Raw genomic sequence first — 27955 nt, 5'->3', positions numbered from 1 at the left:
GGTAAAGGGACCCCTGACCATTACGTCCACACGTGGCCGACTCTGGGCTTGTGGCGCTCATCTCGCTTTATTGGCCAAGGTAACCGGTGTACAGCTTCCAGGTCATGTGGCCAGCAGGACTAAGCCGCTTCTGGCGAACCAGAGCAGTGCACGGAAACGCCGTTTACCTTCCCGCTGGAGCGGTACCTATTTATCTACTTGCACTTTGACGTGCTTTTGAACTGCTAGGTTGGTAGGAGCAGGGACTGAGCAATGGGAGCTCACCCCGTGGCAGGGATTCGAACTGCCAACCTTTTGATCGGCAAGTCTTAGGCTCTGTTGTTTAACCCGCATCCCTCCCCCTACACTACCCTCCATAAAAAGCATTATTTGGAAGAGCGGTTTGCACAGCCGACGAAGGAAGAAAGTAACAATAAATTTCTGATAAAAGTCTGGTGGTCATTCATACCTTCAGCGCCCCCTGCCTCTTAGCACCTCTGTAGGTAATCCCACCTGCCCCCAGGGGGCAGTACTATCCATTGACTGTTGGTGGCTGCCCTGGTATTCAAACCAGGGTCTCTCCCAACCCTACCTGGAGATGTCAGGGATTGAACCTGGGACCTTCTACATGGAAAAGAGATGCTCTACCACTGAGCTACAGCCCTTTCCTTAAGTAGTAGTTGTTGCTATTGTTGTTGTTAATTCAGTTTGTATACTGCTCTTCATCCATCCATCTGGTCTAGGGAACCGCCTACTAACAGGGCTGGGGGATACCGTATTTTTTGCTATATAAGACTCACTTTTTCCCTCCTAAAAAGTAAGGGGAAATGTGTGTGCATCTTATGGAGCGAATGCAGGCTGCGCAGCTATCCCAGAAGCCAGAACAGCAAGAGGGATCACTGCTTTCACCGCACAGCGATCCCTCTTGCTGTTCTGGCTTCTGAGATTCAGAATATATTTTTTTCTTGTTTTCCTCCTCCAAAAACTAGGTGCGTCTTATAGAGCAAAAAATACAGCGCCTGGCTTTCAACATTGCGATATATCAGCTGCTAAATACCACGATATGCGGATATATCACGATGCCTGGAATGCCTACATTGGCTCCCAGTACGTTTCCAAGCACAATTCAAAGGTTTGGTGCTGACCTTTAAAGCCCTAAACAGCCTCGGTCCAGTATACCTCAAGGAGCTTCTCCACCTCCATTGTTCAGCCCGGACAACTGAGGTCCAGCTCCGAGGGCCTTCTTGTGGTTCCCTTCCTGCGAGAAGCGAGGCTACAGGGAACCAGGCAGAGGGCCTTCTCGGTAGTGACGCCTGCCCTGTGGAACACCCTTCCATCAGATGTCAAGGAAATAAACAACTATCTGACTTTTAGAAGACATCTGAAGGCAGCCCTGTTTAGGGAATGTTATAATGTTTTATGTTTTATTGTGTTTTTAATATTCTGTTAGGAGCCGCCCAGAGTGGCTGGGGAAACCCAGCCAGATGGGCAGGCTATAAATAATAACGTTGTTGTTGTTGTTGTTGTTGTTGTTGTTGTTGTTGTATATTGGCTGCTGCTTCCCACCTTCTGGGACGCAGGTGGCGCTGTGGGTTAAAGCCTCAGCGCCTAGGACTTGCCGATCGAAAGGTCGGCGGTTCGAATCCCTGCGGCGGGGTGCGCTCCCGCTGCTCGGTCCCAGCGCCTGCCAACCTAGCAGTTCGAAAGCACCTCCGGGTGCAAGTAGATAAATAGGGACCGCTTACCAGCGGGAAGGTAAACGGCGTTTCCGTGTGCGGCTCTGGCTCGCCAGAGCAGCGATGTCACGCTGGCCACGTGACCCGGAAGTGTCTCCGGACAGCGCTGGCCCCTGGCCTCTTAAGTGAGATGGGCGCACAACCCCAGAGTCTGTCAAGACTGGCCCGTACGGGCAGGGGTACCTTTACCTTTACTTTACCTCCCACCTTAGGGGAGGAAGAAGCAGCCAAGATACATAGCCCAGCCCTACACAATGAGTGAGCCCCAATGCCTCTCAGGCTCACATTGAAGCCGGAAGAGCATTGGGGCTTTGTTGAACTGCTCAGCGTGCCGGGCTTTGGTGGTGGAGGGACTCAGGAGTGGCAGCAGTTTCACTCATGTTATACAGCCAAATGAAGGCGCCACCGTTCTGTGGTCCTCAAGCCGGTCCTGGGCAATGCATCAAGCAGCCTTCCCTTTCTCTCCTCTATCCCCAGTGTTCTTCCTTCTTCCAGACTCCCAAACAGGTGAGCTCTAACCAGTGTAACCTCTGTGGTGTTGACTTCCCTCTTAACCAGATTTTTCTTCCTTCCCTGTTCCAGATGGAAAAAGACGAGACTGTGAGCGACTCCTCTCCACACATAGCCAACATTGGGCGCTTGGTAGAGGTAGGTCCTGACAAGGTGGGTGGGAAGGGAGTCAAGATTCAGGGTGCCCTCTTCTACCCTGTTGCCGACCCCCCCCCCCAGTCTCCCAAGAGGCCGGTCAGTTGAGTTGAGTCTTCATGTGTGATGAAAAGCCCCCATTTCCTCCCTGGAGTTCATCCACCTTCTTACAACACTAGTCTTGCACCTAGCAGCCCATGGGCCAGATCAGCCCAAATTTGACAATTTCTCTCCTATATGGTGGCTAGATGGAACTTTTTGGCTTCAGCTAACGCATCTACAGCTAGAGCCCAGCCCCCTTGCTGGTTATTTTTGCATCTTGTGGAAACTTAAATTCTACCATTTTGTGTCCTTTATTTAAATTTTCGAGGTTGTAGCCAATTAAATTATACTTCAGGGTAGGTCTGATGAAATGAACATTAGTCTTGAAGACTAGTAACTTCCATTTTTTTAAAAAAAGAAAAAGAAATGGGAGAGATTCTCAGGCTGCACTGGTTTACAGCCAGATCCCACACTTTGGGTTGTATCTAACAAAGGTCATTTTGGGGTAGACCTGTTGAAATGAATGAACCTTATGTTAGTCTTGAGGACTAGTAACTTCCATTTTCTAAAAAAGCAAGAAACGAGATCCTTAGACTATACCGGTTTGCACCCAGATACCACACTCTGGGTTGTATCCAGCTAAGTTCAACTCAGAGTTGACCTGTTGAAATTAAATTAACAGGATGGGGGGAAGCTCTGGATGGCTACTAGCTATGAAGGCTATGCTCTACATCAGGGGTCAGCAAGGTTTACCTCACCTGGGCCAGATCGCTCCATGGGCTGGATCGCGTCTGCACAGCCGTGATTTTCGGCGCCTGTGCAGATGTGATTTTTGGCATCTGTGCATGCGCAGACGCGGTTCTCGGCGCCGCGAAAGCGAGTCCCCGCTCCGCGCTGTGCCGGTTTATCGCAGTGCGTGGGGACTCGCCGAGCGAGCAGCTCAGTTCGGGGGGGGGGCAGCTCAGGGGCCATTTAAACGACCCCTGTGGGCCACTTGTGGCCCATGGGCTGCAGGCTGCCAACCCCTGCTCTACATGCACAGTTGGAGGCAAAAGTGCTTCTCATCACCACTTGCTAGAGACCACAGGAGGGAAGAGAGTGCCCTTGTGCTTAGATCCTGTTTTACAGGTATGATGAACTTGCACCCTTTTGGACTCTCTCCCTGGCATGCTCGTTCATCATACCTGTAAAACAGCCATGCCCTCCCTCCCTCCTTTATCTCAAAATATATGGCTCCCAGTGGCTGCTGTTCTTTTAAAGGTCACACCGCCCGGCAAGTAGGCGCCTTCTTTCTCTCCAAAAATGTCAGTGCACCCTGTTAACACCCTGACAAGAACATCTCTTGGCTGAGTGTCCCTTGGCCTCATCCTGATTGCCAAGGCTGGGGCTGACTTGAAAGGGCAAATGAGACAGAGTGGGAGATTATCTTGTTCATTTTGGGGAGGAGTTGCTTTTTGGCACTCCCAACTTTTTTGTTCGTTTTTGCATTTTAAAAGATCAGGGGGGAGTCGGGGTGGCACACTTGGCCAGGTTATACACACACCCCTTCCCATTTTACCTGCACAGTTCCCCTCGGAGGCTGGTTAAGGAGAGAAAGAAAGGCTTGCCCGAGGCATAAATGGGTCAGTGAAGACTCCAATCCAGGTTCCCTTGGTTCAGATTCAGCACTGTTCATTATACTGCTCTGTCTGCCTCTCTTTCTCCTGCCTAGCACAGCCTTCAATGGTTAAAAGATCCTCAGTCACCCCATTTGTTTGCTTGACTGTGGGGATCCAGCTAGACTTAAACTCAACCTCATCTTTGAGGTTGTATAGGCCCCAACTGCACCATGCATTCAAAGCGGTCTCATGCCACTGCCCTGCTGTCCCCCAAGGAATCCTGGGAGCTTCTTAAGGGAGCTGAGAGCTACATACAGTTCCCAGGGAAGAGGGCTTGATTGTTAAACCGCTCTGGGAATTGTAGCTCTACAAGGGGAATAGGGGATCTCCTGACACCTCTCAGCACCCTTAACAAACTACAGCTCCCATATTTCTTTGTGGAAAGCCTCGGCTGTTGAAAGTGGTACGATACTGCTTTAAATGTGTGGTGCAGATGGACCCACAATTCCTGACTTGTATTGCAGCGGGTGTTTGCTTGCATGGGTGCCTGCTGCCCTCTAGTGGCAGGGATTGCAACGTTCTGTCTCTTGTTTTAAAACCTTAATGTTTATTCCTACACATTTGTTTTTCAGTTCCCTTGCGTCTCTCTCATTTATTTTAAACATGCCACTTTGGGGTTTATTTTTTCTTGCCGAAGGCAATAAGCCCCATTAAGACCATCGTCTCCTCAAAATGATTCTGTGGTTTGAATTGGCTTTTTCCCCTTGCCAGTTTAAATATTTTTGATTTCAGTACAGTGGTACCTTGGGTTACATACGCTTCAGGTTACATACGCTTCAGGTTACAGACTCCGCTAACCCAGAAATAGTGCTTCAGGTTAAGAACTTTGCTTCAGGATGAGAACAGAAATCGTGCTGCGGCGGCAGCGGGAGGCCCCATTAGCTAAAGTGGTGCTTCAGGTTAAGAACAGTTTCAGGTTAAGAACGGACCTCCAGAACGAATTAAGTACTTAACCCGAGGTACCACTGTACATCCATCCTGCCAGCCATTACAAGGCAAAAAGGAGGGTTTTATTTTTAAAATACAGTGGTACCTCAGGTTAAGAACATAATTCGTTCTGGAGGTCTGTTCTTAACCTGAAACTGTTCTTAACTTGAAGCACCACTTTAGCTAATGGGGCCTCCTGCTGCTGCTGCACAATTTCTGTTCTCATTCTGAAGCAAAGTTCTTAACCCTAGGTGATATTTCTGGGTTGGTGGAGTCTGTAACCTGAAGCATCTGTAACCTGAATCATATGTAACCCAAGGTACCACTGTACTTGGATGGGTGTATGGGCTTCAGTGTGTACCAATGGGGTGTCTGAGGGGGCGACACAGAGCAAAGCATTTCTGTTTTTAAGGGGAAAGGTGCAGCAAACACAACCTGGTTCCTTTTCACCTGAAATCTTTTCACAGGTGTGTTCCTGTGATGGATCATCTTCCAGGCCCTCTACCTTGCTTCTACTGCTTCCTCCAGGGTGGAAACTAGCACTTAACTAACTGGATTATCTCTCTTTCCCCCTCCAACACCCCATTTCTAGGACATGGAGAATAAAATCAGAAGTACGCTGAATGAGATTTATTTTGGGAAAACGAAGGACATTGTCAATGGACTGAGGTAAGGGATGGACTGCAACTTTGCGGTTGTTGTTGTTCTCCCCTCCCCTTCCTCCTTCCTCCGCCCTCTTGACTCCCATGAATTATTACCATCATTTTTTTAAAAAAGACATTTCTCTTTGAGGAATGTGTTGAACTGCAGCACATTTTAGCAATGCTTTGTAGCCCTGGTTCCCTATATTTCAAGCCCACTACAAGCACCAAATGGAATTTCACCCACCTCTATCTTACCATTAAGAGTGCCTTGTTCTGTTAAATTCTTCTGAGCTAGTCTTAGGTTTTTGTCATCCCCACCCTCTCCCAGCTTCATTTCTCCAATTAAATCGCAACACTGATGTGGCAAAGGTTTCAGACAGCAAGCTTCAAGGTAGCACAAAGAGCTTCCTCTTTGAAGAAGCACTCTGTGTGACCTGGCAGCTTGCTACTCTAGAAGCAGCTGCTTCCCAGCCACCCCCAAGCTGTGTGTCATCCGATTTCCAAACCAAAAGAAGCATCAGTTGACGGTGAACTCCTTCCTCTCTGCCTTTGCTACCTGAAAGCAACGTCGTCTGTCTCCTCTTTTCTCCCACTCAATTATTTCTACCTGCCGTGTTCTCTCTCTCACAACTCCAGTGGCTGCCGCCGCCCCCCCCCATTCTGCTTCTGTTTCTCCAACTCTTCTGACCTGTTCTTTTACTTCCTCTGCTTCTCTTCCCTTTTTCCATTTCCGCACCTGCTCCTCTCTAGATCTATTGATGCTATTCCCGACAACCAAAAGTATAAGCAGTTGCAGAGGGAGCTTTCCCAAGTCCTGACCCAACGCCAGATGTACATTCAGCCGGATAACTAAGCCGGCCCAGGTATTTCCCCCTTGGCCTCCCTCCAGCCTGCAAAGTGCACCACTTGGCACTAAAACAGCACTTAACTTTGGCCGGGCGAATCCTGCCTTCCGTGAGCGCATGTTGGGGCACTCTCTGCCCTCACACAAACTAACCCCCTAACCTCTAACTTGAACCAGTTAGAACATGCTAGGGCCCATTGTCTCTCTCTCTCTCACTGTCCCTTTCTTCCAAAGGCTTGATTTGTTCTTACTTGCCCACTGTTTTGGAGTTTCTTGCACTTGGTATGTTAAAAATAAATTGTGTGTGTGTGATTTTGTTTATCAGTCTGTGCATGGGTGGGGAGAGAAACCACGCCCGCGGCAATAAGGGCTGCGTGTACACCATGCAGAAACGCCAGCAAATTCTTTGTAAATGTAACACCGCCATCCCTTCCCTTTTTAAAAAGTGCAATTTGGTAACTGTTAGGGTTTTCTGTGGAATTTCTATCAGTTGATTCGGTGGGGGGGCGGCAAGGAGCTGTATGGAGTGCTGAAACTCCACTTCCTTCAAGCCTCCCTTGCAAGATTTCAGCAGGCATTGCTCACAAACGTTTGGGCTTCTCTTACCAGCACTGTGGACTAGAAACTTGGCTTTATAAAAGTTAAAATGAAACCCACTATTCTGAATTCTGCATACACCACTTAAATTCATTTGGGGATTGTTTGTTTTTTATTCTTTTGGACTTTTGCAGAATACAAATTTAGTTGCAGGTTGCTGCTGAATTATTTCCCCCTTTTCTTGAGGTCTAGGCACTTGTTTTCACTCTTTCCCTGCCTTTTAAAACGGAAGCTGGATTCTGCCGGCTGTTCTGCAGCACCACAAACGGTGGCAATAATCCACAGAGCTTTGGGATTGAGGCAAAACAGGGAAAGGAGTAGAAAAGCCAAGGTCTGACTCATGGCCATTTCTTCCTTCCCCTGACTCTATCAGGAACAATACAATTCACCGAAGAGTCCCAGCCCAAATCAAACACTGTGCAGTCTCATCCGCACTGTCTTAAAGGGAAAAAAGAATTGCTCTTCTGAATTCTAACTGCTTAGGCTGCATGGCAGTGACTAACCTCAGGCCGGCTTAACCTTCCACGAGTTGAGCTCCTAACATGCCACAGAAACCTCCTTGAGCCGCGTTGAAGAAGATGCCTTGCTTGTTTTGATGGCAGCTGGGGAGAAAATTTCCCTTCTCTTTCAGGAACACTGCTGAAAAACGTGTGTGGGTTTGATTTTGTCTACTAAAGCGACAGACAGACAGACAGACAGAACGGACTGGAAGTAGTTTTCCAGTAGAGTTGTGGAAACCTAAGGAGGTGTGAAATAATGGCCAACTGCTCCTTCACTGCTAGGATATGGAGGGGATCAGTCTGCCGGCATTGATGGTGCCATGGAACCTCCACATTCAGCATCAGTCTATCTGAGTAACAGGGGCATGACAGTAGATGAGAGGGCTGTTGCTTTCTCCCCCAGCCAGCATGGGCTCATGCAGCCTGCTAGCCTCTTCAGTCAGTCCGTCACGAAATTTATATACTGCTCGATTGCAAAACAACACCTCAGAGCAGTTTACAAAATGGAAGGTTTATAAGAGAATCGCTTGGAAAAATTAGATCCTTCGGACTATGACTTTCAACTACAGTGGTACCTCAGGTTACATACGCTTCAGGTTACAGACACCGCTAACCCAGAAATAGTACCTCGAGTTAAGAATTTTGCTTCAGGATGAGAACAGAAATCGTGCTCCGGCAGCACGGTGGCAGCAGGAGGCCCCATTAGCTAAAGTGGTGTTTCAGGTTAAGAACAGTTTCAGGTTAAGAACGGACCTCCGGAACGAATTAAGTACTTAACCCGAGGTACCCCTGTACTTTTTAAGACACTTGGCAGTCATTACACAGTAATGTAAATTAATCCAGAAGAGGCCTCAACAGATTTCAGGGAAATGCCACAATTAGCAAGGAACCTGTGGAATGCCAGAAGAGTCGTCTTCCAGAAAATGGAGCTCTTAGCAGGCTCATAACTATATAACATATAAGTTTCTGCCTCTTCTTTCCCCAAAACGCAAATCCAAGGCCCCTTCCCAAGCAGCCAATATTGGTTTTTAACCCTCCGGCTCTCTCCCTCCAGGTCTGTGCAGACTTTTGCGGACAAATCAAAGCAAGAAGCTCTGAAGATCGACCTGGTGGAGGCTTTGAAGAAGAAGCAGCAAAGCTAAAACGAAAACAAAGAAAACCCGCTCCGTTGACGATGCTAACGAGACATGCCATGCTCTCATTAGATTCCTTTTTCTTAGAGAACTTTTCCCCCTCTCCCTTTCTCCTCTCCCCCACCACCCGCCTGCCACTATTTTTTCTGTCTGCGTCTCCATCACATCATGCCCACGTACAAAGTGCTGTCTCAAGTCCCACCCCCTCCCTAACCCCACCCCGGATGAATAAAGCTGTATAAACTTTCATCAGTCTCTCTCTCTCTCTTGGCTTAATTTGCACCATATTTTTTTTAATTCTCGGGACTTTGCGGAGCGCATTTCTGTAGAGAGAAAAAGATCCACAGGAGGGGGTGGTGTTTATTTTGTTGCCCTGTTTTTTTTCCCCTGGCCCCCACCCCAACATCTATATGCATAAAATCACCAGGCCATTCTGTTAGTCTTACCCCTCCCTCCCTCCTTCCTTCCTTCCCTCCCCTCCCCCTGCTTTTTTCTTTTCATCTTTTGTTACATTGGTGTAAAAAATGTAAAACAAAACAAACAACAAAAAAACTTTATTATATACTGTGGTGTGTGAAAGAGGAAAACGAAAAACTGGAAAAGAAATTGTTCCATGTATGTTTGGGGGTGGGGGCTGTGCGGGAGGGGGGGTGCAGAAGGCTGAAGTAAACTCCCTCCCACCCACCCCCCGACTTTTTGAGCTGTGAGGAATTTTGCTGAGTTGGTGATGGCTGCAAGATGTTCTTTCTTAATGGGGACAGTGAGGTGCTTTCTCTCTCCCCCGCCCCCAAATCCCTTCTCTTGTTTTGATTTCTATGGAATGCAGAAAATTTTTTAAACCCACCCCTCCCCGGTTATTTTTATTTTATTTGTAATGCTTAAATCGGAATCTACATCTTATACTTGAGCCTCCATACTTAAAAATAAAAAATAAAATAAACCGCAAAAAAATGTGAAAACTTGCGTTGGGAAGTTCACCGTTTTTGCACGTTCCTTCCAGGGGGGGTTGTTTGATATGTGATGGTGCTGGTAACAAGTCAGTCAGTGGGATAGCCTGTCCAGCATGCACTCTCCCCAAAGGTTACTGGACTACAACTCCCATCATCCCCAGCTAGCGGGACCAGTGGTCAGGGATCATGGGAGTTGTAGTCCAACCACAGGTGGAGATCCAAATTTGGAAAACACTGGGCTATGTTGAAAGACTGGCCACATTCATACCGTGCATTTAAAGTTCTACAATACCACTTTTAAACAGTCATGGCTGTAGTTTTGTTAAGATGCTAAAAGTTCCCAGAGTGGTTTAGCAGCCTGTCCCTCCCCATAGGGAGCTCTGAGAATTGCAGTCCTGGGAGGGAAGGAGATGTCTCTGTTAAGAGTGTGAAGAAAGTTCCTACTCTGTTTTGAGGCGTTTCCCTCCACAAACCGGCCTCAATTCGAATTAAACAACCTACCTACATTTTAAAGCAGCGAAGTATTTCCTGGGAAGTGATGGGCTGGCTTGAGTTGTACTAGAGGTCACCTACTTCTGTATTCACAACAACAATGAATTTTCTAGTATCATTTTTGCAGTCAACTTGTTATGGACGCGGGTGACACTGTGGTCTAAACCACAGAGCCTAGGGCTTGCTGATCAGAAGGGTGATGGGGTGAGCTCCCGTTGCTCAGTCCCTGCTCCTGCCAACCTAGCAGTTCGGAAGCACATCTAAGTGCAAGCAGATAAATAGGTACCGCTCCAGCGGGAAGGTAAACGGCGTTTCTGTGCGCTGCTCTTGTTCGCCAGAAGCGGCTTAGTCATGCTGGCCACAGGACCCGGAAGCTGTACGCCGGCTCCCTCGGCCAGTAAAGCGAGATGAGCACCGCAACCCCAGAGTCGGACACGACTGGACCTAATGGTCAGGGATCCATTTACCTTTTTTTGGGGTACACCCTCATCTTTCCAGAGTTTAGGCTGTCTAAAACACCCCCAGGAAACCTATCCTATTCAGATATCGACACTGAAGAAAGGAGTGAGATTGTGGCCAAGATTAACAACGTAAGAGAATGATCTGCTGGCCCATCTAGTCCATCAGCAATGTCTAGGCAACATGATCACCATATAAATATGTAATAGACAGTCTTTATAGAATTCCTTCAAACCATAAAAAGTACAAAATGAAATCTTTAGTCTCAAAGTCTCTGAAAACCTTTAAATGAAGCGAGGTAGCAAACTTTGTACGATGAAAGACAAGCTGTGAAGCTTTGTGTATTCAGCAAATATGATGTCCAACACTGAACAGTGGTTCCGGATATTGACTACTGTTTTGTAGAATTCTTCGTCAGCGTGGTGGGAGAATATAGAATTGCTAAATTTTGTACTTGTTATCGTTTGAAGGAATCCTATAAAGTCTATTAAGTATGTATATGGTCATCGTTTTGCCTAGACATTGCTGACGTTCTCTTTGCAACACAGGGGTTTGTTTGGTTACTTATTGCTGGCCCATCTAGTCCAGCATCCTGCTTTTACAGTGGCTAACCAGATGCCCCAATATAAAACCAGCAGCCCTCTCCATTTCCAGCAACTGCTATCCAGAAACACTGCTGCCTCCATTATGAATTTGTCCAATACTCTCAGAGTCATCCAAGGTGGTGGCTGTGACTGCCTCCTATGGGGGCAAGTTCCACACTTTTAATTATGTGCAGTGTGAAGAATTTTACCTGCCCCAAATCGTCCAACATTGAGCTTCATTGGCTGTCCACAGTTCTGTTTCATCATCTCCTAAGCATCCAGACATTATTAGAAAGCGGGGGTTAAGTTTATTTTCATATTTATCCATCTGTGCAAATAAAACGCTTATTCACAATGAATGCCCAATGTGTGTGCCACAGAACAAGACCTCTCCCCTTCACCCTCGATGGGTCTTGGCAGAATTCACCTGTGACTGTGTTTATGAAGTCAAATAACTCTTTGACGCCCAGAGATATAGCTTTACCCAATCCCCACTTGCGGTGATTTCCCTTTGATCCCATCCAAACCTTCTCATTAAATTACATTTTTCCTTATTTTGGATTGTGATTGTGAAGAGGGAGCTATGTGCATCTTGAGTTCCAAAAAAAGATATGCACCATTTTCAGTCCTCAGCTTACAACCTGTGAGATTAATTCCCCAACCCACCCTTTTAAATAGAAACATTGTCCGTTTAGAGGTAGTCAGCCCAACCCCGAAATGGAGAAGGATCTGTTCAACAGTAAAGGATTAACTGTGTTGCGTGCTCTCCAAAGTCCAGAGGAATGGAGAAAGCCTTCACAGCATCTTCATTCACTTAAAAATTGTGCCTTGTCAGCTCTCGGGAGGTTCCTCTTGAGCACCCAGGAGAGCCTCTCTCTCTTCAAGCGATGGTAGCCTCTTCCGACGGTAGGCAAGGAACTGAAACGAAATCTGAATTGGTGAAGTTAAGGACAGTTTCTGCAGCAGGAAGAGCCAATTTTAGTTTTTAACTGGGTGCCTCTTGATTTTACCGTTGGTCCATCTCAAATTAATCTGTGTAATCCTTTTATTTTTTTAAAAAGACCCTTGCTACTTAAATGTGTTGCAAAAAAAAGAGAAAAGAAATCAAGGCAGCAGCATATATCTTCCTATATAGATAAAAACGCAAGGCTGTCATCACGCAGCCCCATTGGAATGTTTCATCACAATTCTGGATTTGCACGAAGACAGGGCAGAGGAGCAGAAGAGAAGATGCAGCAGAGTGGACCCACTTTTCTCCCAGGAGCTGAGCTTTTTTCCCAGTTTTACCCATGCAGCTGTTTGGTAGCTTAGGCCCAACATCACTCAGCAAGCTTTGTTGAGTAAGCAGAGAGTTGATTCCCTGGGTAAATAATTAAAAGATATGGCACTATGATGCATTGTCTATAGAATTCTCATATCTGCACGGGATTTTGCCTCTGCAGAAACGCAAAAAAATCTGAAATCTGGCTGGGGGTAGGGGTGTCATGGGAGAGAGAGAAAGGATACAACGATGTCAAGGGCCAGGACTCCCAAACTGCCAATCAACCATGGGAGGTGGTGGATGACGTAGCTGCCTTCAGCTTGGCCCCGATCCGGGTTTTTCAGCAGGACGCTGAGTCCGTACAAAGTGTTCCCCAGCATCACCAGAGCGAAGAGAGAGTAAGATATGCCGACGGTCGATTTCCTCTTGAACTGCAGGGTAAGTTAAGAGGAATTGCAATTATCAAGGCAGCCCTGTTTAGGGAAGCTTTTAATGTTTAATAGGTTATTGTATTTTAGTGTTCAGTTGGAAGCCGCCCAGAGTGGCTGGGGAAACCCAGCCAGATGGGTGGGGTATAAATAATAAATTATTATTATTATTATTATTATTATTATTATTATTAGCAGCAGCAGCAGCAACAACAACAACAACAATAAAGCCCTAAACGGCCTCGGTCCAGTATACCTGAAGGAGTGTCTCCACCCCCATCGTTCTACCCGGACACTGAGGTCCAGCACCGAGGGCCTTCTGGCGGTTCCCTCACTGTGAGAAGCCAAGTTACAGGGAACCAGGCAGAGGGCCTTCTTGGTAGTGGCTCCTACTCTGTGGAACGCCCTCCCACCAGATGTCAAAGAGAACAACAACTACCAGACTTTTAGAAGACATCTGAAGGCAGCCCTGTTCAGGGAAGCTTTTAATGTTTGATGTATCACAGTATTTTAATATTCTTTTGGAAGCCGCCCAGAGTGGCTGGGGAAAGTAAAATTCTATATTTCTGCTGCTAGGAAAAACGTTTTCTTATATGCAACTGCTGTGGCCAGAATGATTATAGAAAAAAAACTGGAAGGGAGAAAAAACTCCCTCAAAAAGAGAATGGCAAATAAGATTTTGTGAATACAGTGGTACCTCAGGTTACATACGCTTCAGGTTACATACGCTTCAGGTTACAGACTCCGCTAACCCAGAAATATTACCTTGGGTTAAGTACTTTGCTTCAGGATGAGAACAGAAATCGTGCTCTGGCAGCGCGGTGGCAGTGGGAGGCCCCATTAGCTAAAGTGGTGCTTCAGGTTAAGAACAGTTTCAGGTTAAGTACGGACCTCTGGAACGAATTAAGTACTTAACCTGAGCTACCACTGTATATAGAATCAGCAAGACTTACAGCAGTAGTAAGAAGCCAATCAGACCAAAAACTGATAGAGGAGTGGACTTGCGTGAAGGAATTCATCAAAAAACATTGTTCTGGTATTAATATATTGATATGCAATGAATGAAACTGATAGAGTAAAAAATTAAGAAGAAATGGGTATAAGATGAGACAAGTCAAAAATAATATAACATAGTGAAAAGAAAAGAAAAAGGAAGCCACACACAGGTGTAGGGAAGTCAAAATTTATGTTTGTCTGTTTAATTTGTCTGTTTTCTTTCTTTTTCTGTAATCTAAGTTGAGAAGTGTATGTATCTATGTATAATAAGTTGGTTTAGTGTTTTGTGTTTGTAAGTATTGCATTTACAGTGGTACCTCAGGTTAAGTACTTAATTCGTTCCGGAGGTCTGTTCTTAACCTGAAACTGTTCTTAACCTGAAGCACCACGTTAGCTAATGGGGCCTCCCGCTGCTGCCGCACTGCCAGAGCACAATTTCTGTTCTCATCCTGAAGCAAAGTTCTTAACCTGAAGCACTATTTCTGGGTTAGTGGAGTCTGTAACCTGAAGCGTATGTAACCTGAAGCGTATGCAACCCGAGGTACCACTGTATCAATAAAAGTTTTTTTAAAAAGTAAAATTCTAGTCCTCATGGTTCAAAGAAAAGGGCCCATTTAAACAAAAGCAAAGTCAGCTGCCCTTATACTGAGCCAGACCACTGCTCCATTTAGATGCCCTGTCTCTCCCGGCCCTATCCGGAAATGCCACTGCGAGTTGAACCCAGAAACTTCGACATGCAGAGCAGTTGCTCTGCCACTGAGATACAGTAGCCTCCCTCCCAAGTCAGACTGAAAGAGCCGCTGGTATTGAACCAGATCCTGCCCCATTTCCCCAAGCGCAGCTTACATTCGTGTAGATCTGTGGGACCCGGGAAAGCAGGTAGAGAACAGACGAAACAGACCCGATAATGAAACCAATGATTTCTTGCTGGGTGAAAGGCTGCGGAAGGAAACGAGGCCGTTAAAAACAAATAAATGGCCCAAGAACGGAACAGGTTTAAAATTAATTCTGCCCAAACCTAACCCTAACCCTCTGGCTCCCCTCCTCTATTTTTTGAAAATATTTTTTATTAGTTTTTCAAGAATAAGGAAATATAGGCAGCTCTCAGTTTACAGTGGGGTTAATGTCTGGGAACAGCGTGTAAAGCCAAAATAGTGTAAAGTCAAAACAGGCTGGGTCCGTCGGCAGATGGGAGGGCCAAAGCCTTTTCCCCCTGGTGCCCACCCATGACCATTAGGTCCAGTAATGGACAACTCTGGGGTTGCGGCACTCATCTCGCTTTACTGGCCGAGGGAGCAGGCGTACAGCTTCCGGGTCATGTGGCCAGGATGACTAAGCCGCTTCTGGCGAACCAGAGCAGTGCACGGAAACGCCGTTTACCTTCCCGCTGCAGTGGTACCTATTTATCTACTTGCACTGGTGTGCTTTTGAACTGCTAGGTGGGCAGGAGCAGGGACCGAGCAACGGGAGCTCACCCCATCGCAGGGATTCGAACCACCGACCTTCTGATCGGCAAGCCCTACTCTGTGGTTTGCAGGGATTTGAACCGCCGACCTTCTGATCGGCAAGCCCTAAGCTCTGTGGTTTAGACCACAGCACCACCCGCGTCCCCCCCCCTTTTTATAGGTTTTCCAAATTACCCATAACACCCTTAGTGAAACATCATACATTTGTCGTAACTATGTCATAAATTGGGAGGAGTTTCTTCCAGCAGAAACCTGAGCACCAGGCCCGCCCTGCGCCTCACATGACCTCCAGCTTCCGATCTTTAGGTGAAACAAATAAACACACCTCCCACCCAGTACGATCTTCTGCGGACGAGAGAAGCATCCTCCCTCTGAAGGACGCAGTGTCGTCGCTGGGAAGAGAGGAGGGTCTACCGAGGAAGGAAGTCACAGACACCGTTCCCACAACGAGGAACGCAAAAGCGGCATTGATTGAAGCGGAGACTGAGGAGGGAAAGAGAAAAATTGGTTTAGGATAAGGCAGAAAACTGGCCAGAGGGGTGGGTGGCATGTGAACAAGAGGATGGGAAACCCCCTTAAAAAGTTTCCCGAAGTAATAATAATAATTTTATTATTTGTATCCTGCCCATCTGGCTGCGTTGCCTCAGCCACTCTGGGACATATAAAAACATGGGTTTGCAATTGTTATTGCAAAACAATATACATATAACAACACAAAGACAGTATCTCAATGACATCTAAATATTAACTAACAACACATCTTCTAACACAGGGGTAGGCAACCTAAGGCCCGGGGGCCGGATGCGGCCCAATTGCCTTCTAAATCCGGCCCACGGACGGTCCAGGAATCAGCGTGTTTTTACATGAGTAGAATGTGTGTATTTATTTAAAATGAATCTCTGGGTTATTTGTGGGGCCTACCTGGTGTTTTTACATGAGTAGAAAGTGTGCTTTTATTTAAAATGCATCTCTGGGTTATTTGTGGGGCATAGGAATTCATTCATTTCCCCCTCCAAAAAAATATAGTCCAGCCCCCCCCGCCAAGGTCTGAGGGACAGTGGACCGGCCCCCTGCTGAAAAAGTTTGCTGACCCCTGTATAAAAACATAATAAAATGTCAAACATTAAAAACTTCCCTATACAGGGCTGCCTTCAGATGTCTTCTAAAAGTCAGATGGTTGTTTATTTCCTTGACATTTGATGGGAGGGCGTTCCACAGGGCGGGTGCCACTACCGAGAAGGCCCTCTCCCCTGGTTCCCCGTAACCTCACTTCTCGCTGTGAGGGAACCACCAGAAGGCCCTCGGAGCTGGACCAGTGCAGCAAGCTTCTGCCTGACAATTTCCCCAACATTTCAGCAGTGTGGCGTAGTGGTTTGGAGCATCAGCCTAGGACCTGGAACAGCAGAGTTCAAGTCCCCCACTCAGCCGCAAAGCTCGCTGGGGGAGCTTGGGCCCGTCACTGCCTCTCGGCCTATTCTAGCCCGCAGGGTTGTTTTTGTGAGGGCAAAATGGATCAGGGGAGAACCACGTATGACACTTGGAGGAAAGTTGGGATATGAGAGGCAGTGTGGCGTAGTGGTTAGACTGTTTTGCCAGAACCTGGGAGAGAAGAGGGTTCAAATCTGCCCCCTCAGTCATTAGGCTCACTGAGGGCCAGTACCTGCCTTCTCAGTCTAACCTATTGCCCAGGATTATTGTGGGGATTACATGAGCTCAATAGAGGGAAAAAGTGCAATTAGTTAATAATAAATCATTATTAGTAATGTTTAGCCCTACTGTGGCTTTTTGGGGGTACATTTAGGGTTTCCCAGAATTATGGCATCAGTAACACATTTTCCTTTAGGGGAACAGTTCCAAAATGACACCCGGCCACTGACCTTCAGCCTCACAGTGTTAAAATATCTCAAAAAAAGAGGAAGAGATAAATTCATTATCAGCAGCCAGGAAGTTGTTCACTGAGTTAACAGATCTACAGGAAGGATTGGTTTTTTAAAAAAAGTTTGATGAAATTAACAAGATGGAGAGGTTTTAAAGAGTGAGGGAAGATTTAAGGATTGGGTTTAAAGATTAATGCAGGGCTTCTAATTTATGAATCCTTGCCAAACTTTAGATTGTAGGTGTTTTGAGACAACAATCTGCCCTTTTGTACTCTAAAGCATCACACAAACTGATAGCACTATACAAATTGATAACAGTTAAAATGTATAGGACAGGAACGTGGTTATGCAGTGGCAGAGTAGATGTTGAGCCCTGGAGCCAATTAAGTGAGCCTTAGAGCATGTACAGAGTGCCCACCCACACCAGCTTGCATTCCACCCTGGAAGTCAGTGAGCATTGAGTAGAAAGGTTTAAAGGGTATTCCAGGAAAACTGTAACCCTGGCACTTTGGTTCGTTCTTAACCATAGGCAAAGTAGGGTAGAGAACTCTGCACATGCCCAGAGGTAAAAACTAGAATTAAGTTGCATGCCCCAAACCTCAACATGGGGCCCCAACTTGTGTTGAAAGTATTTCCTGAAAACAGGGCTAATGTTTTGGGTTTGGTTTTTTTAAAAGTTACAATTGTTTAATGTTTTGCAAAACATGCTTTTCTTGGTCCGTGTTAGTGAGTTGAAACTTACAGGTTCTGTTCTGGTTCTTGACTTTGTAATAGAGGTAGAGGGACATCATAAGCAGGTCTGCCAGTACGTAATAGATGGCTGTGTATACCTGTGGCAGAGAAAGAGAGAAAGAAAGAAAGAAAGAAAGAAAGAAAGAGAGAGAGAGAGAGAGAGAGAGAGAGGGCTGTCAACAGCAACTCTGAATTTAAAAGAATTTAAATTCTGCACCTGGGCTATACAGATTCCGCAAAGTGATCCAGATGTTTGGGACCACAATTCCCATCATCCCTGACCACTGGTCCTGTTAGCTAGGGATGATGGGAACTGTAGTCCCAAACATCTGGAGGGTCGGAGTTTGCCTATGCTATGGTTACCAGATTTTTTTCAATGAATCCGGGGACCCTTTTTTTGGGGGGGGGGGGAGCTGAGTAGCAACAGGGAGTCGGTAGTGGGGATGGTGAGGCAAAAGACCCTGGGCCCAAGAACACATGCATATTGTATAAAGGTGCAAAGCCCTTCTTTCGCACCCTGTGAAACATAAATGCACAGGTTTTTTAAAGACTGGGCAACGGCGCGCTGCCAGCCCGTGACTCCCAAGCCTTCCCTGATCTCCTGCCCCCTTTCCCCTTTGTTTTGACAGATTGGGGGAGTCTCGGGAGTCGCAGGTGGGCAGCTGTTGCCCAGTTTTTTAAAAACTCTGCGCATTTATGTTTTGCAGGGTGCGAAAGAAGGGCTTTGCACCTTGCCTGGAAGAGAAACCGTGCGCCTTGCGCCCTTCCTGGGCAATGGCCGCCCACCCACGACTCCTGAGCCTCCCCCGATCTGTCAAACAAAGGGGGAAGGGGTCAGGAGATCTGTACCGCCGGACGTCCCCGGCTCCCCTTCGGCAGTGGCGGCGGCAGTGAGCAGCTCCTGAAGCCAGCCAGAGCCAACTGCGCTACCAGATAGGCTCTGGGCTGCTGAGGCTGCCGTTGCCACGTTTCCCGGGGACAGATTTGCAAATATGGGGACATTCCGGGGACAGAATTTGTCCAGGGACAGATTTGCAAATCCGGGGACTGTCCCTGGGAACCGGGGACATCTGGTAACCTAGCCTATGCCTACCCTTCATCCTCTTGGGTCACCCTCCTCAGCACCCATTACAGCTGGTCAATATTCTTAAACTGGGGGGATGATGATATTATTTATTTATTTATTTATTTATACATACATACATACATACATACATACATACCCCGCCCATCTGGCTGAGTTTCCCCAGCCACTCTGGGCGGCTCACAATTGAGTGTTAAAAACAATACAGCGTTAAATATTAAAAACTTCCCTAAACAGGGCTGCCTTCAGATGTTTTTTTTAAAGAGAAGATAGCTGCTTATTTCCTTCACATCTGAAGGGAGGGCATTCCACAGGGCGGGCGCCACTACAGAGAAGGCCCTCTGCCTGGTTCCCTGTAACCTCACTTCTCGCAGTGAGGGAACTGCCAGAAGGCCCTTGGTGCTGGATCTCAGTGTCCGGGCTGAACGATGGGGGTGGAGACGTTCCTTCAGGTATATTGGGCCTAGGCCATTTAGGGCTTTAAAGGTCAGCACCAACACTTTGAATCGTGCTCAGAAACGTACTGGGAGCCAATGCAGATCTAGATTGGATGCCCAGAACTGGACAGAGGACTCCCAGGTGAGGTCTGACCAGGGCAGAACAGAGTGGTCCTATTTTAAACCACGCAAAACATGGATGAGAGCATCCATTTCAGTTCAGTTCACTCTGCTCCAGAAAGGCTCTTCTTACCTGTAGTGGTAGCTGGTCAGCCAAGAATGACCCAATCAGGTTTAAAGAGTCTCCTCCCAACCATCCCAGCAGGAAGTAGACAGATAATGCCTGGTCCATAATCCCAGTTTTACAGGCCAGGTAGTATTGGCTGCAGAGGGGAGACATTGGAGGAAGAAGCAGTTAGAGTAGGCTTGCTGGTCAAGCTTTGCTTGGTCACCTAGGGCAAGCACATTATATCTCCAGGTGACCAGGCTCCCAGTCAAAAAAAAGTAAGATTGTAGAAGTCTGCATGTAGACACACACAGACACATATACACACACGGTTACAATATTGCTTTTTATATATAGAGATAGTTCTGTGCTTCTGTTTTGCTACTTTGATATTAGTTGGTTTTACGGGTTTTATTTTATATTCGTTTATTTAAAAGTAGGCATAAACTGCATGATATTTTTTAATCTCTAAAAAGTGTAGGATGCAAGAACATTGCTGAAACAAAAATGCAACGTGTAAACAGCAAAACATTTGTTTATTTTTTAATTTTATCTGTTGAATTTATATTACCGCCCTATACCTGGAGGTCTCAGGGCATTTCAGAGAATAAAATCAAAGATAAAAACCACAAAATACATAACCGAAATGAACAACAACCCAATAACGCTCGCCGCCCCCCCCCCAAAAAAAACAACCCACCACATTTTAAAAGGTCATAGGATGTCGATCAAATCAACCAAAGGCCTCGTTAATTAAGTTCTGGTGAGCAGAAAAGCAAACAAAAAGAAATAAAATTTCAGGGAATTCAGTCAAATAAAGACAGGGTCTTCAATCTTGGGTCAGGGAAAGCCTGGGCAAAAAGATATACATGTATTTAAGAATGTAAGAAGAGCTGCTATATCAGGGCCAATGGGCCACCTAGCCTGCAACCATTTTGTCACAGAACGATCTTTCTCAAGACATCTGAAGCAAGTAATGATCGCTGCTTCACCTATGCACTTCATTTTAAATGATGTTTTCGCAACCTGCCCTGGATCCATTTGGTGAGTAATAAGTACAGAGGTGCCTCGCAAGACGAAATTAATTCGTTCCGCGAGTTTTTTCGTCTTGCGATTTTTTCGTCTTGCGAAGCACGGACTTTGGAAAAGCTTCAAAAATCACCAAAGTCTTCAAAAACCTCAAAAAAGGCTACCACACCGCGTGCTATGAGTTGCTCCTCGAAGTGAATGCATGGTTTTAAGAAAAAGGAAACAAACTTGCAAGACAAAGGAAACAAACTTGCAAGACGTTTTTGTCTTGCGAAGCAAGCCCATAGGGAAATCCGTCTTGCGAAGCAACTCAAAAAACGAAAAACTCTTTTGTTTTGCGAGTTTTTCGTCTTACGAGGCATTCGTCTTGCGAGGTACCACTGTAGATATATTTCCCAGGCTTTACTTTAAGAGACAACGTCGGCGAGAACTGCAACGAAATGTTGCAGCGCAGGGCGCACTACCTTGCTCGAGATTCCAGTCAGCTATATGAGCTTCATTTGGAGGGATTTTGTCGTTGCCATTGCAAAGAAATGGGGAAATAAGGAAAGCTCGGGGTTTCCTAAGGGCAGCAGGAGACTTGCTCGAGCGGGAAGTGACTCATGTCTCCCAAAAAAAATATGTTGCGTCAGGGTTGGTTAGTAATGAGAAACTCGCCCGTCATTCCAGCAGTGGGTTGTTGAGTTCTTCAATTAGGAGATATGATCACTCAAGGCAACCAAAGAGGAAGCGACCATTGTTTTTTTGCTTGTTGTTACTTACGGGAAAGACGCCGCAGCAAAGCAGAAGATGGAGAGCAAGCCCAGCACCACGCTGGATATGTCCCAGCCGTCCTGGGCACATTCGTGGAATATCTCCCAAACCCACTGGGAGCCATTGGGGCAATCGGAAAAATTCATGCTCAGGGAACCGATCATTTGCAGATGAACCGGCATTGTGCGTATCTAAGCAAAGGCTCAATTTAGGGAATTTAGAGAAAGGGAGGCAAGGCCACAGAAGTCACACGAAACATAAGAGACAGGATTATTTGTCCATAGCCAAGCCGTGAACCTGCCAAGGAAGAAAGGAAAGAAATGTCATAGGAACCAGTCTTTTAGCATGGCTGCACTCTGAAACTCCCTGCTAATTGACATTGGTCAAATGTCTCAATTGTATTCTTCCTGACGCCTGCGAAAAACTTTTCACTTTAGGTAAAGCCTTCTCAGACACAAATTTTAATCCATAATTTGAACCTAGAATGCTAAACAAACATCTAGAGGGAATCAGGTTGGGGGAGGCTAGTTTAAAGGGTTGTATCCAACTAAGCAAGGGATGCGGGTGGCACTGTAGGTTAAACCACAAAGCCTAGGACTTGCCAATCAGAAGGTCGGCGGTTCAAATCCCCGTAACGGGTGAGCTCCCGTTGCTCGGTCCCAGCTCCTGCCAACCTAGCAGTTCGAAAGCACGTCAAAGTGCAAGTAGATAAATAGGTACCACTCCAGCGGGAAGGTCAATGGGGTTTCCGTGCGCTGCTCTGGTTCGCCAGAAGTGGCTTAGTCATGCTGGCCACATGACCCGGAAGCTGTACGCCAGCTCCCTCGGCCAATAAAGCGAGATAAGCGTGACAACCCCAGAGTTGGTCATGACTGGACCTAATGGTCAGGGGTCCCTTTACCTTTATCCAACTAAGCAGACCCACTGAAATGAATGAACCTAAATTAGCCTAGCTGTGTGGTTGGTCTACTCCAGGGGTCAGCAACCTTTTTCAGCCGTGGGCTGGTCCACTATCCCTCAGACCATGTGGCGGGCCAGACTATATTTTGGAGGAAAAAATGAACGAATTCCTATGCCCCAGGATTAATTTTAAATAAAAGCACACATTCTTCTCATGTAAAAACACCAGGTGAGCCCCACAAACAACCCAGAGATGCATTTTAAATAAAAGGAGACATTCTATTCATGTAGAAACACGCTGATTCCCGGACCATCCGCAGGCTGGATTGAGAAGGCAATTGGGCCTTAGGTTGTCTACCCCTGGTCTACTCTTAACATTGGATGCAAGCCAGTACAGCTATTTGCCACTGGGGCTTAATGAAGCCTCCTAGTTCAGGGGTAGTGTATCTCCAACTACCAGCATGGACCCAAATGTCAAGGGAAACCCTCCATCTCTTTCAAACCCACCCCTCCCCTCCCTAACCTGGGCACTGTCCCAAGCAAAGCACTTTTTCTGGGATCTAGACAGCTGACATGCATACTGAAAAATACAGCTCAAGGAAAAAATCACACTCGTGAGCAGGGAGCCCTTTCACAATCCCACAGGCAAAGCAAAAGACAGAGGACTTTAGCCGGCAAGAATTGCCCAAGCACATATTCTTGCTTTGCAGGCACAGAGAAATCGTCATTTCAGCACAAAATTTATTTTTCATTCTGACACACACACACACAGAGAGAGAGAGAGAGAGAGAGAGAGAGAGTGAGTTTGGTCTTCCAAAGCTGAATTCTTTTTTCTTCTTTTTTCTTTTTTGCTAGCCAAACAAGCAAGTAAAAAGCTTTTTTAAAAAACAACAACAAAAACTTTCTGACTGGAGTCCAAAGGCAAGACCAGATTCTGGAGCGCTTCCCCTTGGTGTGTGTAAACAAGAGGGTGACAAACCACTTCAGTATTTACCACACGGTGACCTGGTTTGCTATCCGAATGTTTGTCTCAGAAGATGTCCAGGGGAGTCTCCCCAGCCCCACATCCCTGGTCTGTTCTAGGTGAGGACAAAAGGCTGTTTTTCATTCTACAGATCCAGGTGGAAAAGAGGTCACAAAACCACCAGCCCTCATGGACAAAGATCACTTGGAGAATTTAGAGCTGGGGTCAGCAAACTTTTTCAGCAGGGGGCCGGTCCACTGTCCCTCAGGCCTTGTGAGGGCCGGACTATTTTTTTTTGGGGGGGGGGAATGAACAAATTCCTATGCCCCATAAATAACCCAGAGATGCATTTTAAAGACAGTGGTACCTCGGGTTAAGAACTTAATTTGTTCCGGAGGTCCGTTCTTAACCTGAAACTGTTCTTAACCTGAGGTACCACTTTAGCTAATGGGGCCTACTGCTGCCGCTGTGCTGCTGCTGCACGATTTCTGTGCAACCTGAAGCAAAGTTCTTAACCCAAGGTACTATCTGAGTTAGCGGAGTCTGTAACCTGAAGCGTATGTAACCTGAAGCGTCTGTAACCCAAGGTACCACTGTAAAAGGGCATATTCTACTCATGTAAAAACACGCTGATTCCCGGACCGTCCGCAGGCCGGATTTAGAAGGCAATTGGGCTGGATCCGGCCCCCGGGCCTTAGTTTGCCTACCCATGATTTAGAGAGTATCCTGCTCTCTCACAGTAGCCAAGAAGGAACTGTCCCGAAAGGACAGTGAGGGTTTGGCCTGATGGAAATTTGGTGGGGGAAATCTACGGTGCTATAGCTAGGGGCCAGAACCTTTGGTTTAGTCTCTATTGGTTACTGCAAGAACAGGGCGACTGTTTCAAAAAAAATAAAGAGTTGCAAAAAAGAAAATAAAAAAGGAGCCAGGATAGCATCCACAATGACCTTCCCCAGGACAGATCTAGCAGGTGGAACACAAAGAAGCGAATTCCAAAGTGGCTGTGAGCAAAGATGGAGGAATATACTTGGCGCATGCCCAGTGTTACTCTTGTTTACCACTGCTTTCCACCTTTGCAGAGGTCTGGAAATGAAAGAAGCCACTTGTACATAATTAGCCACTTGTAATAATTAGCAGTTGCAATGGGCCACGATTCATCTTCTCCCACCCATCCAAAAACATTCAATATACCATCAAAGAAAATGAACAAAAAAAATTTCCTCCCTACCAAACTCCATTTAATAATAAGGTTTTCCCCAAGCTGAATCATTACCTATTTTTTTCAAGCCTGGGGGCAGTTCTGGGACACAGGAAGGCCTCTGAGCACAGGCAGAGTGGCTTTTTTTATTTTGTAAGAAAGGAGGAACCACACCCAAGGCCTTGGTGGGATGGGGGCTGGCTGATAAACAGCCTCCTGATAAACCTAAGCCCCAGGTGGTCTTCCATTTCATTTGCAAGACAGTCATCAAGGAATAACGATAGATAGTAATAACTCAATCTTCTTGTGTGGCTGCACTTTGGAACTCCCTGCCCATTGAAATATGGCAGGAGCTTTCACTCTCCTCTTTTTCGCCAGCCTCCCCAGATTATTATGATGCGAGTTTTAATCTGTTTTTAGTCTATTGCTATTTTACCTTAAATTATTGTTTTTTGTGCTAATTTTATCGTTTTGCCTTTTGGAAACTGCTTTTGAGAAGGTTTTTTTTAAAAAAATAAATAAAATCAAGCGGTATATAAAATTTATAAATATATTATACTTAGCATCTCGAATTTTTATCATCCTGGCCTTTGGCTAGTACAAGAAACCTATGGAGCTAGCATCAAGAAATTGGGGTGGGAAAGGTAATTAGGGTTTTAAAACAAATACCTGCCCTGGTTTGACCTCGGGGGAGGGAAACATCGTGCCCTACCCCCGGGTTAGGAACCCTACTTCCCCTGGGGACAACCCCCAACCGCAATCATTCAACTCACTCCGATTCCCAAAGATGTTGAAGGCGCTTTAGCTCCTGGCCCTCGTCTGCGCGCCCCGGGGTGCCATTGCGCCCAAACCGGATTCGCTCCTCTTGGCGGCTGTTCAGACGCCGATCCGGAGCGCGGCTTTGTTTTGTTCTCAGCCCGACTCGGCCGCAGCTCCTCCCCTGCGGCGCCGGCGGGAGGGTTGGCGGATGCGGCGGCGTCAGCTGACGGCAGAGCCCGCCCCACCGAAGGGGGAGGAATCGGGGCCTCGCTCCGCCTCCCGGCCGGCGGGAACGAGGAGTCAGCCCCACGGAACCCGCAGAGCCAGCCGCCCGCGTTTTGGAAGCGCCTCGGGGCGGAGCTCTGCGGTTTGGTTGTGGCGGCGCCTTAGAACGCAGTGGTATCTCGCGTTACAGACGCTGCAGGTTACAGACTCCGCTAACCCAGGAATAGTACCTCGGGTTAAGAACTTTGCTTCAGGATGAGAACAGAAATCGTGCTCCAGCGGTGCAGCGGCAGCGGGAGGCCCCATTAGCTAAAGTGGTGCTTCGGGTTAAGAACAGTTTCAGGTTAAGAACGGACCTCCGGAACGAATTAAGTACTTAACCCGAGGTACCACTGTAATTGTAGAGTTGGTCAAGGGAATCCCTGAGGGTCATCTAGTCCAACCCCCGCAATGCAGGAATCTCAACTAAAGCATCCCTGATAGACGGCCACCCAACCTCTGCTTAAAAACTTTAGAACCATCTTTATGTATGCAACTAGGGTGACTAGAATTTTTTCCCCAAAAATTTTTTATTAAGTTTTTCACAGTCCTGACAAATATAACATAGAAAAAAGAAAGAAAAGCACATAAAAGAAAACACATTACAATACAGTGGTACCTCGGGTTACATATGCTTCAGGTTACAGACTCCGCTAACCCAGAAATAGTGCCTCAGGTTAAGAACTTTGCTTCAGGATGAGAACAGAAATCACACGGCAGCGGGAGGCCCCATTAGCTAAAGTGGTGCCTCAGGTTAAGAACAGTTTCAGGTTAAGAACGGACCTCCAGAATTAATTAAGTTCTTAACCCAAGGTATCACTGTAATTGTAGAGTTGGTCAAGAGGACTCCTGAGGGTAATCTAGTCCAACCCCCCGCAATGCAGAAATCTCAACTAAAGCATCCCTGATAGACGGCCATCCAACCTCTGCTTAAAACCTTCCAGTGAAATCCCAAAAAACTTTAGAACCATCTTTATGTATGCAACTACAGCGGCTAGAATTTTAGTAGCAAAACACTGGAAATGTGACTTAATTCCTACAAAGCTTGGCTGGCAGGTGAAGGTGATAGAATACTTGGAAATTGTGAAAATGACTGGGAGAATAAGAGGAAACTCAAACCAGAAAGTGTGTAAAGAATGGATAACATCTAAAGAATATCTAAATCAATATTGTGAAAATGCAAATCTCCTGACAGGTCTAGATTGAATCTTGAATATTAAGGGTAACTATGAATGTAGAAGGGACTTGGGTGGTGCTATGGGTTAAAACACAAAGCCTAGGGCTTGCAGATCAGAAGACAGGCGGTTCGAATCCTCATGATGGGGTAACCTCCTGTTGCTCGGTCCCAGCTCCTGCCAACCTAGCAGTTCGAAAGCATGAAGTGCAAGTAGATAAATAGGTACCACTCCAGCGGAAAGGCAAACGGCATTTCCATGTGCTGCTCTGGTTCGCCAGAAGCGGCTTAGTCATGCTGGCCACATGACCTGGAAGCTGTATAAAGCGAGATGAGCGCCACAACCCCAGAGTTGTCTGCGACTGGACCTAATGGTCAGGGGCCCCTTTACCTTTATAAATGTATACAATTTTCTGGATATGTAACAGATTAACAGGAATTGCGTAAAGGTTAAGAATTTGTCGAAAGCACAATGAGATGAATTGGAACTAAAAATGTGTGTGATGTTAGACCAGGGGTCAGCAAACTTTTTCAGCTGTGGGGCGGTCTGCCATCCTTCAGACCATGTGGTGGGCTGGACTATATTGGGGGGGGGGCGGAGTGAACGAATTCCTATGCCCCACAAATAACCCAGAGATGCATTTTAAATAAAAGGACACATTCTACTCATGTAAAAACACCAGGCAGGCCCCACAAATAACCCAGAGATGCATTTTAAATAAAAGGACACATTCTACTCATGTAAAAACACACTGATTCCCAGACCGTCTGCGGGCTGGATTGAGAAGGCGATTGGGCCGGATCTGGCCCCCGGGCCTTAGGTTGCCTACCCCTGTTCTACTCTTAACATTGGATGCAAGCTTGTACAGCTATTTGCCACTGGGGCTTAATGGAGCCTCCTAGTTCAGGGGTAGTGTATCTCCAACTACCAGCCTGGACCCAAATGTCAAGGGAAACCCTCCATCTCTTTCAAACCCTCCCCTCCCTAACCTGGGCACTGTCCCAAACAGCTACTCTTGCAAAGCACTTTTTCTGGGATCTGGACAGCTGACTTGAGGGCCATCAGCATTTTGCATACTTAAAAAACAGCTAAAGGAAAAATCACACTTGTGAGCAGGGATACATTCTACTCATGTAAAAACATGCTGATTCCCAGACCGTCCGCGGGTTGGATTGAGAAGGCGATTGGGCCACATCCGGGCCCTGGGCCTTAGGTT

The 27955-nt window shown here is 46.6% G+C and overlaps 2 protein-coding genes across 3 annotated transcripts in view; one reads left to right on the top strand and one right to left on the bottom strand.

The window, feature by feature from the left end:
- Window positions 1-9594, top strand: part of CAPZB (capping actin protein of muscle Z-line subunit beta) — a 73835-nt gene extending 64241 nt beyond the window's left edge. The window contains exons 7-10 of one of the 2 annotated variants that reach the window (XM_079987261.1): window positions 2298-2363; window positions 5580-5656; window positions 6382-6494; window positions 8627-9594. In XM_079987261.1, coding sequence (XP_079843387.1) covers window positions 2298-2363; window positions 5580-5656; window positions 6382-6484 — 246 coding nt within the window. In that variant the 3' untranslated portion in view covers window positions 6485-6494; window positions 8627-9594. The remainder of the gene's footprint in view (window positions 1-2297; window positions 2364-5579; window positions 5657-6381; window positions 6495-8626) is intronic. The other variant, XM_079987262.1, reaches the window with a different exon arrangement.
- Window positions 9595-11475: 1881 nt separating this feature from the next.
- SLC66A1 (solute carrier family 66 member 1) lies at window positions 11476-25499 on the bottom strand. The gene is made up of 8 exons (XM_079987235.1): window positions 25315-25499; window positions 21489-21776; window positions 19725-19854; window positions 17961-18048; window positions 15667-15824; window positions 14722-14814; window positions 12697-12882; window positions 11476-12120 (listed from the first exon to the last, which is right to left on the bottom strand). Exons 2-8 carry the CDS (start codon window positions 21659-21661, stop codon window positions 12022-12024), a joined length of 927 nt encoding a protein of 308 aa, XP_079843361.1. The 5' UTR covers window positions 21662-21776; window positions 25315-25499; the 3' UTR covers window positions 11476-12021.
- Between the last annotated feature and the right edge of the window lie 2456 nt (window positions 25500-27955).

Source organism: Podarcis cretensis (assembly GCF_951804945.1).
Source record: "Podarcis cretensis genome assembly, chromosome: 8".
NCBI lineage: Eukaryota > Metazoa > Chordata > Lepidosauria > Squamata > Lacertidae > Podarcis > Podarcis cretensis.
The sequence above is the reverse complement of the archived record's forward strand: the minus strand, read 5'-3'. Positions and strand labels throughout refer to the sequence as shown.